The 19,206-nt window shown below is 30.2% G+C and overlaps 1 protein-coding gene and 1 long non-coding RNA gene across 3 annotated transcripts; both read left to right on the forward strand.

Moving 5' to 3' along the window:
• Positions 1 to 12,710: 12,710 nt before the first annotated feature.
• LOC124833588 (Reticulon family protein) lies at positions 12,711 to 15,349 on the forward strand. Of its 2 annotated transcripts, none has more exons than XM_088101656.1 (5): positions 12,711 to 13,157; positions 13,258 to 13,368; positions 13,627 to 13,807; positions 14,627 to 14,838; positions 14,968 to 15,349. In XM_088101656.1, exons 2-5 carry the CDS (start codon positions 13,302 to 13,304, stop codon positions 15,135 to 15,137), a joined length of 630 nt encoding a protein of 209 aa, XP_087957782.1. In that variant the 5' UTR covers positions 12,711 to 13,157; positions 13,258 to 13,301; the 3' UTR covers positions 15,138 to 15,349. The 2 variants fall into 2 exon arrangements, with proteins under 2 accessions (XP_087957782.1, XP_087957781.1); XM_088101655.1 differs by having other exon boundaries at positions 12,711 to 13,145.
• Positions 15,350 to 17,507: 2,158 nt separating this feature from the next.
• Positions 17,508 to 18,995, forward strand: LOC148190810 (uncharacterized). The gene is made up of 2 exons (XR_015783095.1): positions 17,508 to 18,024; positions 18,100 to 18,995. It is a non-coding gene; the product is annotated as an uncharacterized LOC148190810 (long non-coding RNA).
• Positions 18,996 to 19,206: the final 211 nt, after the last annotated feature.

The following is a 19,206-nucleotide window of genomic DNA, read 5'->3' on the forward strand; positions in this document are numbered from 1 at the left end:
TGTTTTGGAAAGCACTTCACTTTTTTTCGTGTGATTGTGATTATGATTGATACTAGTTTTGACCATCATGCGTGTTGGTACTAGTATAATAAAGTTGCTTGGGCGATAACGGGAACTCTTCAACGATTGAATGGGACCTTTCCCCAATTTGATACTATTATTAGGCTCTAGATTTATGGTTACTTCGATACTACAGACATGACCAACAGAAATTGTCTGGTTTTCCCAGGATAAAAAAATATTTAAATGTTATTAATTTCCTTAAGTCGGATGTCTTCAAACTATAATAGTGTATGGTTTATGACAATGCCTACGAGAACATTTATCTTGTTTGTGTATGCGCATTGTCACTTTTGATATTGTTTTTCTAGGTTTCATAGTTTATGGCAGAATTTGAACTTCTTGATCCACACACATCTCATGATATAATAAATAAGAATGTACGGAGTTTAAGAGGACAACTTATTGTAGAAGATCTTAATGCAAAAGTGTTCAAAAACATGATCTCACTGCAATTTTGTTTAAATTGATTTTGATAGAGAATGTACTTTTTTTTTCTTGGGAAAAGAGAGAAGTTTGAGAAAAAGAAAGACATTGTGGGATCCATGTTAAAAGAACTTTGTAGAAGTAATGAGATTTATAATGAAGTCCAAAGATTTTGTGGCACTCATTTTAAAAGTTGGAACGTGTATCCTTTTCCTTATTAGTTAAATGTTTTAAAGGGTAAATACACACAAAGTGCTATAATTTTTTTTATGGATTAAATATATTTTTAATTTTTAAATTTTGATGTATCATTGGAATTGGTTCTTAGTATGAAATATTATTTACTTTGTACAAAAATTAATTGATTTGAATTAAGAAAATTATGTTTATTCATTTTTCAAATGAGATAAAAATAAATTCTAATTTTGTGTCCGGTTTAAAGATTATAAATATATTTAATTTTTTTATTCAAAATAAATAAATATATAAGTATTGATATATTTTTAGTATAATAAAAAGTTACATTATTAGTACAACTTTAATATTTACATTTTTTTTAACTTTGTTAATGATTAATGTTATTATGCTTATGTTTGGTCTTTAGTATTATCACATGTTTATCAAAGAAAAGAACTACTGAGTATTTATATTTATAAAGCCAAAAATAAAGGGTAAGAAAGGTTTCATTCAAGTTTAACTGTATGCTAATAACATTGATTCTTATTTTAATAAACACACATAACAATTGTTAAAGAATAAATACATGTTTAGTTGTCTAAACATTAGCAAAGTTCAAATAAAATTAAAAAAAATAAAAAGAAATTGTGTTCTAAAACCAAAATATGTCTATCTAAACCAATCATTTACCCAACAAATTATTATATTTCTCGAATTTTATAAATAACATTTAAAAAGAAGAAATGGAAAAGTATTTCCTTACAAGAGAATCAAGAACTTGCCCACTCCTCCTTTCTATTTTTTTTTTAATTTTATCTAACTGCTATTTTCAAAGTTCAAAATAACATTAATCACTTTTTATTATTTGCAATTTTGTACTTTACCTAGTATTTAATTGTTGACTTTTAAAAAAAACTTTATACGACATTTTAGAAAGAAAAGAAAAAAGTATTTACTTACATAAAGAATGAAAGAACTAACTAAATACTTAACTATCTTTTATAACAAAAGTATCGGTCTAAATAAGATTCTAAAACAGGAAAAACACCCTTCAACCAAAAGAGATACATTTTTCAAAGGGAAGAATAATTATAAAAAAAATATAAAAATTAAGTTTTTTCATAATTTGATGTTTCATATTTAAGAATTAAGAAATCTGCTTACATTTTTTTATTAGTTTTTGGAATAAAAAACCAATGAATTATATCATAGAAAAATCGAATAGTTTGAATTTGATATGTTATTTTGATTTTTTTTCCGTTTATTTATTTTTGAAGAAATATCACTTGATTTAGTCAACAAGTAAATGAAATATCATTTGAATGAATAAGATTAAAGTATCAGGCTATTATATTATATTCTAGCGACTAAAATTTTATTCCATGCCTAAATAATTGCTTTCCGCACTTCAATAATTCTTACGTGCACTTCATAACTTTTAAAATACCCGTCTTATCCTTGCTATTTTATTTGAAAGTTAGTTTCTTGTTGGTTTGTTACGTTGTTATTTTATTTTTTTCATTATGATTCGAACTGCAACTATTCTGGTCGAGTTTTGGTAGTGATAGTAGTGATTTGAGGTTCTGTAGGCTCGAGTATATGGACAAGATATGAATGGATACATTGAAGTTTGCATTTGTCGTTTTTTTATTTTTAAAGAGGTTTTTGAAACTCACATTTTTTAAAGATATTTTTTTTTCCAAAACGTTTTCTTTGTCAGATTGGTGTATCCAAAGCTTATTTTTAATTTTTGGAAGGTATTTTTTTTTTCATTTCAATAATCAGTATTAGAGCTCTGTTCTTAATCAATTTTTAAAATGGATTATGAAACAAGTTTTTCTTAAATAACTCTTTCATCTTATAATGAAAAAAATTATGATCTTCTAGATGTAAAAATGGAAGTCTATATGTAGTATATCTCGATGCAGTAATCCCTAGAGGAAATAGGGCCGAACGGTCGACTAAGGAGGAGGGGTTTATAAAGATGCAGGACGGTCGACTAAGACAGAGGGGTTCAGGAAGATGTGGTTGGGTGATCATTGTTAAACGTTAAAGATCAATTAATGTTACCAGAAACGGAACGTATGACTTTAATGATCAGATAATAAGCAATAGGAAAGAAAATATATGACATTGATATGATATTAATTAGTAGTTAATGGTTGTTACAATGATTCAGGTCTATAAGTAAAAGATTTAAGTCCAGGTAAAGGGACCTTTTTTCTTGAATAATCTTACCTTAATTTCCTGGAAAACTATTTTGACTTGAGCGTTGGAGTGTTTCTTGCAGGGGACAACCGATCGGTATCTTGAAAGGAGCTTTGAGAAGTGGAAGATCGTACCAGCAGTACCAGGAAGCTGGAGGAACCGCAGTCTCGGACCTAGAAACCTAAACACTATCTAAAGAGGTATTCTAAAGGTGTTACATCTTTTGGAAGTTGTAGAAGAGGATTATGAAGTTCTTTCTATGCGAGATAATCACACAATGGCCTAGATCAAGAATTCTAAGAAGAGAAAAACCAGAAAAGCAAAGGTAAAGTCATGATTTTTATTGGTGTCTCTACAATCACTTTTACTAGGATCACCACTCTTAAATCGACAAAAAACAATTTGAAATTATTTTAAACATGAAATATGCAAGAGATGAAAGAATTTGTAGCATGTAGGTACTTAATTTAATGATGGAATTTGAGCTTTAAAGCATGAAAAGAGTCCACAATCGAAGAATACTTAGACAAATTGTTGATTGTTGCCAATAAAATAAAGTTGTTAAACAATGACTTTTGTAAATTCTAAAGTTGTTGAGAAAATTTTGACAATAATGTCAAAGAGGTACGAAACATCAATTACTTCTTTGAAGATTGCAAAGGGTTTGTCTAAAATCAATTTTTGTAGAATTGATATATGTCTTCCAAGCCCAAGAATAATGAAAGTTGATGAGGGAAGATCTTGCTATTGAAGATGCTCTTCTAGCCAATAACCAACAATAAAAATACTACATGAAGAATCATTCAGCTAACAATCAGAGTAGTGTAAATAATTACAATAAATGAAAGACTGAAAAGAAAAGTTATCCACCTTGCCATTATTATGGCAAAATGGGTTACCCTCAATTTAGATGTTGGAAAATACTTGATGATAAATGCATTAAGTGCAATGAGACATGAAGCTATCATATGTGAGAAAAACTGTTTACAACAAGAGGAAGATGCTATGGTTGTTGATCAAGGAGGAATAAACTATTTGCAACCACATGGTTGGAAAGCGTGATAGGAGTGAGAGTTGCTTGATCGATAATGGTTGCATAAATCGTATGATCAAGGACAATGAATTTTTCAGATTTAAAGCCAACCAAGATCTCTAAAGTTTGAATAGGCAACGATGATTATATTTCGGTAAAGAAAAGCAGACTATTGCAATTAGTAGCTACTCATGTACAAAGATAATTTTTTATATCCCTTTTGTACCTAAAATTTAACAAAATTTGTTGAGTATAGTGATGAATATAGTGATGATGGAGCATTAGAGGAATACTAGGTTGATAGCAATGGTATCAGATGGTGTGGTTAACATAGGTGTTGTTGAAGGAATAGACTGTTGGTCTAGGCGTGTGATGTTCATGATGACATTGAGGATTGAGGATCGATGATCGAGAATGGAATATTGAGGCTCAAGAAGCGAGTAATCAAATATGATTGATTTGTTGTGTTTAGAGAACTAGGAATCATGTTGTTATTACTTATATGTATGTGGTGTTTGATTATAGTTGATATAATCAGTAGGTATGCATCTTGTTGTGTGTTTGATTATGGTTGATATAATAAGTATGTATGTATCTTGTTGTGTATTTGATTATGGTTGATATAATCAGAATGTATGTATCTTGTTATTATGATTGTGTTATCGGTAGCTTACCCTATACGTGTTTGTGTTTGTGTTTGTGATGAATATTATCGGCCATGATCGTATAATGTGTTATACATGAGCAAATGATATTGTAGATGCTTCAGAAGAATGATAGATACGTGAGGTGATGGGGACAAATTTGAGTTTTCTTTAAAAGTTCTTTTGGTTTTAGACTTTTAAGACAACGTAGTTTGAAGTTAATTCTATTCATTGGTTATTTAAATTATTTTCGAATAATGTAGTTTGAATCTTGCTTTTGGAATAAATGCACTTTAATTTATTTTTCGCAAGTTTTAAATATTGAGGTTTTTGAAAAAGAAAACATGTTTCCATGCTAAAAGAATGTTTTTAAATATTCAGTTTTTGTAAACCCATGACATCCTAGAAATCAGGGTGTTACAATTTGTACTCATCGAAAGACGAAAAGAAAAATATTTCATGAAGGAACCATTAGGAATATGTTCAAAATAGTAGGATATGTTCTCAAGTTCTCTAATTAAAATATCTATTCTTGAAAATCGTAAAAACACTGAAGCTTAATGTCTTACATAAAAAGGAGTGTTGTAAGTGAAAGAATCTTATAAAGAATATCGTCTAATAAAAAGCGTGCCAAAATATACATCTAAAACAAATTTTCATAAATAGTGTAATGTCTCACGGTCTATTATCAATATGTTACACATCGTCTAACATTTCTTGAATGATGCATTAATTGTTGATAAACATTCAAAACATTTAATATCATTAAATGCATGTACGATAAAATGTTATTTTGCTTGTATACTTTGTCCTTGTTATCTGTGCATAACAAAAATACTAAAGGATTAATCAGAACATTTGCACACGTTGGATAAAGACGTTGAGAGAAGTAAAGAACATTCTAAGAATAACTCTCTTGAAGACTTCTGCTGTAACGAATCGTACAAGCTTTTATTCAATGAAAACCTTTAATAAAGCACTGTACCTCTAAGGAAAAGACTAAAGTTTATATTATCTTCTAAAAGTAACTTAACATCTAATTGTCATCTCTTCAGATAGCCTATATAAAGAAGATAAATTGAAGATAAGAGAATTACTGCTATTGAAAAAGATGTAAAGGAGTGATTGAAGCAGAAGTATAGAAGAGGTGAAAGACGAAGGAAGAAAAGAGGAGAAAAAAAAGAGAGAGAAAATACTTAAAGGAGATCATAATATTTCAACTCTATTCTATCTAAACTCTTGTATTGTTTGTTGAATTCACTTCTAGTCACATCAAAGCGAACAACACCTAAGTTTCCCCACTAATGTAGTAAAGGAGAAACCTCGGGATCAATCCAAGGACTTGGTTCTTATTAAGTTTCGAAATCTAGAGTAAAATCCTAATATTTACTAACTAAAACAAGGTGGGGATTAAGAAAAAAACGAAATTAAAAAGGAAAGAAAACTAAATAATACATAACTAAAACTAATTCTAAATTATGCATGATAACTAATATGTAATAATGCATGAAAGCCAATCACGAATCTGATTTATGCTCAAGAAAATGCATTTGAAGGAATGAAAATGTAGAATTACTATTTCGGTTTGATGTATGAAATGAAGGCATGAAAATGATGTAATCTAAATGAATGAAAATTTCGGAATGAACGAGTGAATGACATATATTTGTATGTATCAGTTTATCAAAAGTGAAATGTAATGCAATGTAACTGTAAGAATTCCGAAACAAAGTTGGAATGACAATGTGTTTTTGGTTTCTTGAATGCTCATGTAAAGAATATATGACACCTAAACTAAAATAATGCACAAATGCAATTAAAAGAACCTAGCCTAATGAACATTGTTATTCATAAAAGTGACTAACACCTATAAATGCTATAACTAAACTGTGCAAGAGGAACCAATATTGAACCTAGATATGGATACAGATGAAACCTAGATGTCAAATGTATGAAACCTAGATGTCAAATGCATGAAACATAGAAATGAGCCAATGAATCCTAATTATATGCATGTTCTTGAAATTTAAAATTTAGTGCAAGGAATGGTATCACGTAATCAAAACCAAGTAAAAGGAAATATGGAAAACACAATCTAAAATAAGACTATTCTAAGATCAACAAAAATACCAAAAAAAAAAATGAAAGAACAAACTAAGAAAATTAGGCAGAAGTAAAAGTCAGACTTAAATGTGAAAATGGTTGAGAAAATAGTCTCAATTATTCTTTAGAAAGACATCCGATAAAAGATGAAGCTCACTTTGGGGTCTTTTAATTCATATTTCATGGTTATTACAATATATAATCAGATTTAGCAAGAACAAAATTAGAGAACTAAATTGAATCTACAAGACATTATAAAACTAAAAAAAAACAACTAAACTCGAGAGAATCAGAACCTACCATTTACAATTTGCAACCAAAGTAAAAACATCATCTACCTAGACTAATTTCAACCAAATCAACAAAAAACAAGTAGAGATTGAATGTGCAAATCAAAATACAAGGTAGAATAAGAAAAGCAAACAAATTGGAAAGAATCATTGCAAGAATCTTAAAAAGAAATGTACATAAATCCCAAATTGGAATCATAATCCCATATCAAAGTGCATAATTAAAGAATACAAGTGCTAAAAATTTTAATTCATATACAAGAAAACAATTGACAAGAACAATAAAATGGAAACACAAAATTTCATTAAGAATTTGAGAATGAAATTACAAAATAATGGAATCACCAAACACTCACACTTTGTCACCTTCACGAACACCTCAGTGAAATTCCAGCGAAGGAAAAATGAGTTCTATCTAGTCTATCAAAGCTCATAAAACCTAACTATCAAAAATTGAGAAAACTAAATCGAAAGGAACTGAATTGATACCATGTTATGAAAGTCTAACTCATCCCGATAGTGGACACAAATTGTTTTTACAAAGATTGAAGAAACACCACTTGATTAAACTTTTTCCTTATGGTGACTAATGTTATCCTCTTAGTGCCTTGATATTATAAGATGTTCTCTCCTTTCATGTTTGATTGCTGAGTCTGTCTATCAAAATACTCTAATACTTAGGTCAACAAAGATTGTTAGTGACATAATAGATGCACAATAAAGGTGAAAAATACATATACAATAACTTCAATTTATTAATAATATTTTAATGAGTATTCTATATGGACAATTCTATTTAACTAATCTCACTAGCATTTAATTTAACAAATAGAATTTAACAATTCTATTTAACTAATCTCACTAGCATTTAATTTAACAAATCAATAAAGATTGTTGATGAAATAATAGGTACATACATTAAAGTGTATATATATGAGAACTTAAATTTATTAATAATATTTTAGTGAGTATTTTACGTGGATGATTTTATGATTTGTTATTAATCCAAAGTGATGTTGTTCTTGGTGATCCATATCTCCTTTATAGGTTTAATCATTCGGTAGGTCTCATTTGTGGGTGGAAATCTCAAATTGGTTCTCTTCTTTTCTAGCATCTCAATTGAGTCTTTATTTTGCAAAAATTGCAACAATTAGACCCCTGCTGTTAAATTGGACCTAACCGCGTTAATTTATGGTTGACGTGACATGCTGATATTTATTTTTAAATGACGTGGAATGACTTATTTGATGTATGTGATTCTGATGTGTCTTTTGATTTTTTTTTTAAATAAAAGAAATTGGTAAAAATGAATTAAACATTAAACTGCATAGTTTGTTCAAATTAGGGATTAGGAAAAAGGAAGTTTGATTTTAGGGTTCATACAAATTGGGAATTAATTTTAGAAATTGTTCTCATTAATGCTTCTGCCTTGGACTCAACTTCTGATGTTGGTTCAGATAAGTTCATCTTTTTATTTTCTTCTTCAGAGGAAGATGATATAGGAATTATATCTAAAATCATAATACAAGGTTGAAGGAATTAACACATACAACAAAAGAAATTAACACATACAACAAAACTTTAACATCTGGAACTGCCTCTGAAATTATTTTCTTAAAGAAGATATAAGTAAAGACACTTTTTGCCCTGGCCACCATATGCACTGTCGTAGTGTTACACTTTTTTCCCTGGCCATCATATTTGCCGGACCACCATCGCTGCAACCTCCACGCGAAACAAGTTCGCGCGTCGCTACCATCTTCGCGCATCATCTTCCTCGCGCTTCCAAACCCTCAAGCCACCGCCACCTTGAATCATGTCGCGCTTTCTTGTGTTGACCACTACCTTCAACGCATCATCTTCTTTGCACAAATAACCACCACACAAGTCTCCATTAGCGCAACCTAAATCGCGAGCACCATCGCGGCACTTCAACCTCCATGAAGCACCACCATACCTAATCATAGAAAACCCAAATCAATTTCATCAGAAGCATATCGTGCCTTACACCTGCAAATCAAACACAGAGGAGCTCTAATCCAGAAAAATTCCCAATTCGAAAAACTCTTTCAAACCCTAAATCGCATTCGAGCTCTCCATGGCCACAAATCGCTTCTAAATCGTGATGCCGCACGACCACATTCCTCGCGTTCAAACCGCAATCGCAACCCTCAATTTTCCCTTTCAAACAATAATCACAACCTGTAGAGAAAGAGAATCCCAAATAAGAAGCAGGAAAAACCCCTAAATTCACGCAAAACAGAAACCCTAAACTTGCGAAATCCATTATCACAATCTCCTTCACCAAAATAAAACCAAATTTCTTCATCAAAAATAAAACCAAAATGAACCCTAAAACCAAATTTCTAATTTCTCTTGATTTCCAAGTCTGTGTAATTAACTTTTTCCAATTTTTTTAATTTTAGAAAAACAAAATTCCATGTCAGACTTTCCTATTAGTAAATAATATGAGCACGTCATTTAAAAATGAATATCAGTATGCCACGTCAACCATAAATTAACGCGGTTAGGTCCAATTTAACAACAGGGGTCTAATTGTTACAATTTTCATAAAATAAGAACCCAATTCAGATGCCGAAAAAGAAGATGACTAATTTGAAATTCTCACCCAAAATGGGACCTACCGAATGATTAAACTCTCCTTTATATCAAATGGATAATCCCAAGTTTGATATTCATATTAAGACCATTTTAATTTTATCAGTACATTTTTATTATAGTAAAATTATTAATTAAAATAATAATAACGTAGAAAATAAATATATATTTAATTTTGACTTATATTACTTCAAACAATATCAGTTTTCAAATATATTTTTTTTTCCTTTTTCTCTCTTTAGTATGTATTATCTAGTGCTGTTAAAACGAATTAAAACTCGTGTGTCAACTCAACCCACTAGGAGTTCGAGCCGGGTTGAGTTGAAAAAAAAATTGAAATTTTGATACGAGTCAATTTTGAACCTGTCTCACTCAGACGGAATCCATGTTGGGTTGACTCACGAAGTCACTTAATTTTTCTAATAAATATTTTTTGTTAGATTAACGATTTTACAAAATATTAAAATGAAGACTCATAAAATTATTTTTGTATGGAATACTTAGACAAGATAAAGAAATCCACAAATCTATACTTAATAACTCAAGATCAATATTTATGTAAAAACAAATTTGAATAGTTATGAAATCATTAAAAATTTTGTGGGTGAAATTTTTTGATATGTTTATATAAATAAAATCTTTTGTTTAATTGATCATAGAAAAGATCTTTTTTCTTTATTTAGCTTTGAATAATCAAATATAAATTTTTTTGAACTAATAATCGAATTAAAATAACTCATTACATAAGTAATCCGTAATGGAATGAGCCAAATAAGAACGAATATCTTAATATTCCAAAGAAAGCATAGGTGCAAGAAAAACACGAAGTCATCTACTAAATTGGTATCGATTGTTTTTCACGGCATCAACTTTCGGTTGGATTTGGTGAAAAGTCCAAAAGACTGATTAGACATCTGCACCTTATGTAAGGTTTTTGTTTTCATTTTCGATTCTAATTTCCCTTTTTGACTAAATATAGCGAGGAAGAAAAAAAGAAGCAAAAAATAGGTTTATTTTAATAATAATGAGTATCAACAAATTCTACATCCACCTATGGCTTACATGTGATTAACAAATTTGTAAATATAATTAATTGGATTTTATAGATATAACATAAAAATAAATTAGCATATATAGTGAATATGTTGTTACAAAATTATTTAAATATTTACCTTTTCCTTCTTTGATTCTAAAAAAAAGAACTCCTTATTTTTCATCCTTTTACAGTTAGAAAACATTATTTTTAATTTATAATATTATATTACACTAATTGATTACTTATGTCTATATTTAATGTTTAATATTAGGCAATGATACTAAGTAATTATGTAAATGTTGTAATGATACTTTCAAAATTACATATATTATTATAATATAATGTAAACATGTATCATTTAAAAAATACGCTTAAAATATATAAAATAAGTGTTATTAATCTATTTTATAATGAATATTATAAATAGAGATAGTGATTTAAATTTTTGAAAAGATGAAAACTTAAACTGACATTTTTACATGTACTATAATCATATCGGAATATAAAAGACTATTAGTTTAAATTTTATTAAAAGATTAAATATGTTTTATTCTAAATTGTAATTTTAATTATGTGAATTTAATTTTCTTAAACTAATTTTATTAAATTTATTTAAGATTTCAAATGTATTTTTTAATTAATGTGAAAGCAAAATTGTGTCTTAAACAACTTAAACACTATTATAAAACAAATTTAAAATATTAAATAAAAATAAAATTTGGTTAAGAAAATTAAATTAATATATTTTTAAAATTAAGAGACTAAATAAAATAAAATCTCAAAAAATAATTAATTTAAACTGGAAATAAAGAATATAAATATATTTAATTCTTTATTAAAATGACGAATAAAGAAATGTGTAAAAAACGGTGATTTCCGTTCTGTTGATTGGCACATATATCTCTAATCATACATATAAAAATAATTAAAAAAATCTTACAAGTGATTAATAAATGAATGAATAATATAATTATTTAATTATGGCAAAGTTAGGCAAAGTTAGGCAAAGTTAGATTTGTCAGACACGTAATATCAGAAAGTAATTGCAATATTCAATAGTAGTTAAAGTATTATTCAAAACTAGTTAAAAATTCAACTCCTTGAGAATTACACAATCAAATTAATTTTTTCCAAAGTTAACCATATTATCATACATAGTTAATAACGTAAACACTTGGTAAGCATTTTGGGTGGGATGATAATTATTAAATGTCAATACTGAAAACTACTTTTAACCCTACACCTACATTATTCTTTAATTATTAATAATATTTAAAATAAAAAATATAAATGACTCATATTAAAATTATCTACACACAAGATATAAAAAAAAATGAGAGTTTAAATATATGAGTCAACTCATGGATTGGAAAGGATTTAGATTTTTATATATGAATGAAATTGAACATAAATAATTTAACTCATGAGTTGAAGTTATGAAAGTTGATAATTTAAATTTTAAAATATTAAAATATTGTTTAATAATTTTTATATTTGGAAATTTAATTTATTTATTTATCAAATAATATAAATTAATATTTTAATTTTAATTTATTATCTTTATAATTATTTTATAACAATGTTTAATAAAATGAGCGAGTACATTAATTATATTATTATAATCAATCAAATGACATAAAATAAATTGAAATAATAATAAATCTCTAAATTAATCCACTTATTTAACTTGTTAAGTAAGATAGATAAAATATAATTGTAAAAATATTACTTACCTAAAAATAAGTTAAATTAAATTAACTTAATTTTAGTTCAACCTATAATAAGTTGATTCCTATTAATCGAATTGAAGTACTCTGACATTAACACTTACATCATCATAATATCCAATAAATCATTTATTACTTTTATGTAATCACTGTTATTATTAAAATTATAATGACACGAAGTATATTTTATTGGTAAAAAATTAGAAAGTTATTTTTATCTGCAGCAAGTTTGATTTGAAATTATTTTAAATTAAATAGAATTAATTACATAATTGTTTGTTTTATTTAAAGTATTAGCCAATGGGAAAAGAGCCTAATTGCTTTTAAAGGAAGCAGGAATAAATGATTAAAAATATGGTTAATCTTTCAAACTAAGTGCTTGATTAAGTTTGTGTTAGATGAAATTGATGGATTCATAATTCACCTACTCCAAGTGGGTAATCTAAGAATCAGTTTCTATCTATGAGATGAGAGAGAGAGAGGGAAAAATTACACTGAACAGGACAACAGAATGGTTTGTATGAAATGGATGGATCAAGAAGGAAGATGGTAAATTTGATAGCTTAGAGTGGAAAGTGAATGAGATCAACACAACATCCATCATTCTTTGATTTCTTTATTGTTTTTTTTTTTCTGTTGTATTGTGTTGGGGATTGGGGGTGGAGTTGGAAGTAGTGGAGCACTGTTCTGTGAGAGTGAAAAGCAAAGAATGGCACTTCACTTTTAGGCTGTAATCTGAGACATCCAGCCCCAGCTTCTAATTTCCATCATCCTTACAAAACAGATAATTTTGGGTCCACTCTAACAATACAATTCAAAAAAGTGAGTACTAAGGTGAAAATTGAATAAAATTATAAAAGTTAGACATAGTTGATGTTCACTGCTTTTTCTTTTCAGTGGATCATCTCAAAGCTCTTTTCTTTTTTGGTCACAGATCCCTTGCTGGGTTCAAGTTTCTCACTTTGGCTTCTCCCCAAAATGGGTTCCTCAGATCGATTGTTCAATCGGCAAAGAACTCTCCATGAGATCCTTGGTGGGGGTCAAGGTATGAAATTTTCGTTTCTGATTAGTTTTTATTCAATGTCTTTATTGGTGATTTGCGTTGATCAGTGTTTTTTGTTTATGTTCATTTTGGTTCTATTTGATTCAACAGTGGCATAGATTTATGGGCTGTGCTTTGTTTTCATTTTTTGTTTGCTTTTGGTACCAATGTGAAAAGGGTCAGGACCAGAAGAACAGAATGAGTTCATAATTGATCATGATCTTTGAATCTTTGCTGAATCAATGCCATTGTTCAATGCAGTTGCAGATTTAATACTGTGGAGACGGAAGAACCAAACGATGGGGATATTGTTGGTGACACTAGCTGTTTGGGTTGTGTTTGAAAGATCTGGTTATACTCTTCTGTCTCTTGTTTCCAATGTTTTCCTCCTCCTCATTGTCATTCTTTTCCTTTGGGCCAAGTCAGCTGCGATTCTCAACAGGTAACAGTTCTGCAAATTATCCTTCTGAATGTTCTTCACTTGGATCTTCTTGTGTGTGCTTTTCTAAACTCTGAAATGTGATAGAATGTAAAAGCATGTTGTAGATCATTGATTGCTCAAATTATGATTATTTGTTCTAATCTGGAATTGTTTCTTCAAAGTATTGTTTATAATGTATATGATTCAAGGCATTTGAAAGACAAATGCTGGTATGGTTTACTTGTTGAAATGGTATAACATGTATGCTGTAACTGAGCTGCTGTAGTTAAGAAATATAAAAAATTGTTTGAAAACTAAATGCTGTCTGTAATATGGTGATGTATGTTTGTCTGTGCAGAACACTTTTGTACTCGTAGTGTTCAAAGGGTCACATTTTATCTGCAGTTTTGATTATGATTGTGCCTATTGAAAACCATTTTTAATTTTCATTAATCATCATTGTGTTTTTGGCGTCAGATCAAGTCAAAAGGAAATTCATGACTCATTCAAATTGAAACATTTTTCATATTCAAAACGTGGATCTGATACTTCAAAAACTAAATCAAACATGTCATTTTTCACGAGTCTAGTCCAGATTCTCTGCTAGTTTTTTTGTGTTGTTCTTGTACTAGTTTCCAAAATACACTGATGTTAGTATTTCAAAACATTAAAATAAGTGTACATCGGTATGTTTTAAAGTGCATGGCAAAGAGACAAGACTACAAACTCAGCAGAGAATCCACATTCCATTTAATTTGCGTTTTTCAGAAGTGATTAATTGCACATGGTGTTAGACAGAAGGTATATAAGCAGGTTAATCTGTACTTTTTCTTTTGACAGACCTGCACCACCTCTACCACAGTTGCATCTGTCAGAGGAAATAGCAAACGAAGTGACAGCTTTTATCCGCACAAGAGTTAATGATTTGTTATCAGTTTCTCAAGATATTGCCCTTGGTAAAGACTCAAAGCTGTTCTTGAAAGTAGCTGCATACCTCTGGCTAATTTCCATTATTGGTGGCTTCACCGATTTCCTTACCCTGGCATATACCAGTAAGTTTCTGAGCATCATGTGATCAAAAGATAGATTCAACTCACTATTGATTGATCTCCAGTTTTTGAAAATTAAGTAGTAAGTGAATGGAAAATGACTTTGTTGTTGTTGTGGTTTGGTTGTGGCAGGTCTTTTTATTGTTCTTACAGCACCAGCAATCTATGAAAGATACGAAGAATACATAGACATGTATATTTTGAAGGGTTACAGAAAACTGTGCTTTTTACATGTGAAAATAAATGAGAAATACGTCAGAAGAGTCCACAACTGGATTCTGGAGAAGAAAAAGCTGAGCTGAGTTTGTTTTCTCACAGGTTTTTTGTTCATTTCTTTTGTCACTCTTCTACAACATTTCTTACAGGGACACTGGTGAGATTGTAATTGTGAGTTTGAGGGACAATAGTGATCATCTCTCCCCAAAATGAGAGTCTTCTTCCTTTTGCATTTTCCATCTTCAATGATGGATCTTTTTTTGGTACATAATGAAGAACCTCTTAAGTTGGACTTGTTCATGTAGTCCACTGAGTATTTAAGATTTCTTCTTAGGATAACAGAGATAACATATAGGTGCTGCTATCAATTATTCCTAAGATAAAATGTGTTTTTAGCAAGTATTTGCACATGTAATATAGCTACAACTATCATTGCACTTATTTGCAGATTTTTGCCACATTCGCTCAACAATTTAGCACATCAAGTAAGATTTTTCCAATTCTTTAAAAGTTTCCCATGGAACTAAAGTACGAATTCATATCTAATGATATTCATAATTTTTTTATACTCATTTGATATGCTTAGCCTTTTTTTTTACAAATAGAAAAGTTTATTTTTTATGAGATTTTATCCTTATAATGTTTTCAAATAAATATAATATCTTTCAAAGTATCATTATTCTTTTGCCAATTAATGAGTTAGTATAACATTCTAATTTTCATAGTATTTCATTATTATTGGAATTCATTACATCTTTAATAATACAAAACACTTAACTCAAACAAAGTATATAAGATGTTGTTACAATTATAACTTATAATAGCAATATATATATATATATATATATATATATATATATATATATATATATATATATATATATATAATATCCTGATTACTAAGAAAGATTACATTGAATTAAGAGTAGTGTAATATGTATTTACAAAAATCAAGGAAAATGCAACAAAATTTTTTACTATATACTTCAATTCCATCTTCTTGTAGCACTTGCTCACTAGAGACATAATCTTTTGCTCCCGTTATTAAAGTGATCACTATAGAAAAGAAGAAACAAATAGGCAAACAAACACAAAGAAGAAAATGGTAAGATAAAGTACAAAAAACAATCATATATCATGTTTATAGAAGTAGGCGTATAACACAAATAAATCAATACATCTTAAGACATATAATCATTTCCTCTAGACTTGACTATTTGGATACATGTATTGATATTGAAGTCTAGGGGCTTTACACTTGGAGGTGGTGCAATAACAACAACAACTCATTCACACAAACTACCATATTATGAGGTTAATTCGTCAAACATCTATGACTAATAAATGACTATTAGACTAACGACCTCATGTTACTCTCAACGACATAAATATCATCCACTTCTATCAATACATACACTATAAACAACAAACAAAGTCCAACAACTCCATAATTTTTAAAACAAATACTCCACAATCAAATCTACAACAAACAAAGTCCAACAACAAACAAAGTCCAATAAAAAAATAATGATTTAACATATCAATGAAACAATAAAATATTATATTTACAAAAATAAACATTACAAACTTACAAGTTTGGTTGGTGATAGGCTATCGTTGAAGCTATCAAATTAATACTACTTTTTAAGGCAACTTCAGTATTGCCAAGTAGTATTCAAGAAAGTAGATAGGGCTAAAGTAACACTAAGTCGTCTCCCAACGAACACGGAATTGCTTTTGAATATCTGACTCTTATGAATGCTATGCAATGCTTATGGATAAAAGTAATGTTTGGAGAATGTTTAAAGAACAAATAAGAAACTTAAAAACAATTACGATGAAATAGGCTAATTCCACTGCTTTTCCAAGGTAGATTCGTCATCGGTTATTCACGGATAATTGTTCAATTGATTATTGTTTAAGTTTCAAATTAATTAAAGTACATTCTTAATTAATTTGAGGGCGATCATGCATTTAACCAAAGTAAATTCTCAATCAAATTCAAAACCTTTCTAGATTATTCACAATAAATTCAACCAAAGTACATTCTCAATCAAATTCTATTGTGTTTAATCATGTCTATTCTTAAATCTCCTAACCAAATTAAAAGTTAATCAATCAAAGTAAATTCTCAATTGATTATAGTTGAAATTATTACTAATCAATCAAAGTACATTCTCAATTGATAGTAAAAATCATTTAATCATATGAAAGTTCCTAAATTAAATCAAAGTAGATTCTCAATTTAAACCTAGAAACCCTAAAACTCATATAATCAATATGCATGTAGATTCAAACACATTATGATGCAAAAATCTTTGCTTTTAACAAGATAGAGAGATGAAAGACATAGAGAGAACAACTTAAATCAATAACCAAAGTAAACAATTGCATTAACTAAACATAACCTCAGAATCCATCATGGAATTACAGCAGAATAGCCCTAGATGCTTAGCTCTCCATGAATGGAGTTGAATACAAGATGAAAGAAAAGTGAGAGGAGTATGAGAGAATGAATGAATTAAGCGAAGTCCCCCTTGGGTCTCTTTATATAGGGCTTGATTGGGCTTGCACTCTTAATATTCAGTTGACATAATCTTTTATCTTATATCTTCCAAATAACTAAAAGATTTGAATAATTATAACATTATTTGAAAGATTTTCTGTTGATATTCTCTAATTAAATTAATTTAACAACTGAATTTTATCTTTTAACTTTCCTAACTTTTCAAAATTGCACAAATGCCCTGAAATTTCCCCTATCTGCACTTTAGCCCCTTCTGAATTTCTGAAATTGCAGGAAAGCCTCTCAGTTGACCAGACTTTGAGCAGAGAAGGCTTGTTGACCAGCTTTGACTAGAGGAGGACGCACCAATGAGGTGGTGCCACGTGTCAGAACTCTCCCCATCCAATTAGGGTTTCAGAACATTGGGGAAGGGAAATTCCTGCGCCGCTTGCTGTTGGAGAAGAATGGTGTTTCTCTTCTCCTTTCCGAATTTGTTCGAGCTTGCCCTGTGCGTCTGGTTTTCTGAGTTTTTCTTTTTGCAGGTGCGAGATGTTGGAGGTGTGCCTTGATTCTGATGGTGGAAACTGGGCTCGATGGAGACGCGAAGTCGATGATGATAACGAAGGCAGTGGAGGCGCGGTTTCTCGGTGGTTGCCATGGAGGTTCACGGCGAAGGCTGACGCGTGTTGATGGTGGTCGTGCGGTGTGGCAGCGGGAAGAACTCACAGAGGCGCGATGACGATGAATGTTGCGGCGGCTTCGAACCCTTGCGCGAAGGAGAAGGAAGGTGGCGGTGATCTTGCGGCGTGATGGTGATGATTTCAGAGGAGGAGGAGTGCAGTGCTCCGGCGATGGTGGATGAAGAACTCGCCGTTAATGGCGCGATGAAGGTTGGTGGCGGAGCGGAACTCGCGATGAAGGAGGAGGAGTGCCACGGTTTCATGGCGGCGTGGTTTCACGGTGGCGGCACAACATGGTGGTGACGAGCGTGGCCTTCCAGCGAGAAAGGAGGGAGAAGAAGTTGGCCGGCGATGAGGATGGTACGGCGGAAGCGGAACGACAGCTTACATCATTGGAGGCTAGGGTTTCTGTGGAGAAGGTGGAAGATGATGCTCATGGGTTAGGGCTGAGGTGGCATGTTCTGACTGGTTCACTAGTGAGTGCAAGGATCAGTGATGTGGCATCATCTGAGTGGTTCAATATGTTAGTGTTGGACTACCACGTGGCATGATCTGGTGAAGTTTGGCTTAGGAGGGGTATGGGTAGGGAAATTTAGGAGGTGTAGTAGAAAGGGCTTAGTGTTTGGGCTTGGTTGTTGGCCTGTTTCAGAAATAGGAGTGTATGTAGGAATTTTAGGAGGTGCAAGGGTAAAGTCTGTCAGTTTGGCCCATTTGTATATTATTTTCCGAATAAAATCTGATTTTGGGCCTTGAATTTCCATTTGGACCAATAAAACTTATATTCTCAACTGTACAAATAAACATTAAAACATCCAAGAATAATTTATGCGCTAAAACTCACTTTTAATGTTTCTTTATTTCCCAAACCCAACAATTCCAATCATCACAAATTCATTTAAAATCAACCATTTAAACATAATTATCCCATCAAAAATTTAAATCTTAAAGCATAAATGTGGGCATAAATAT

Source organism: Vigna umbellata, chromosome 11 (assembly GCF_029865625.1).
Source record: "Vigna umbellata cultivar VRB3 chromosome 11, Vumbellata_1.0, whole genome shotgun sequence".
Taxonomy (NCBI): Eukaryota; Viridiplantae; Streptophyta; class Magnoliopsida; order Fabales; family Fabaceae; genus Vigna; species Vigna umbellata.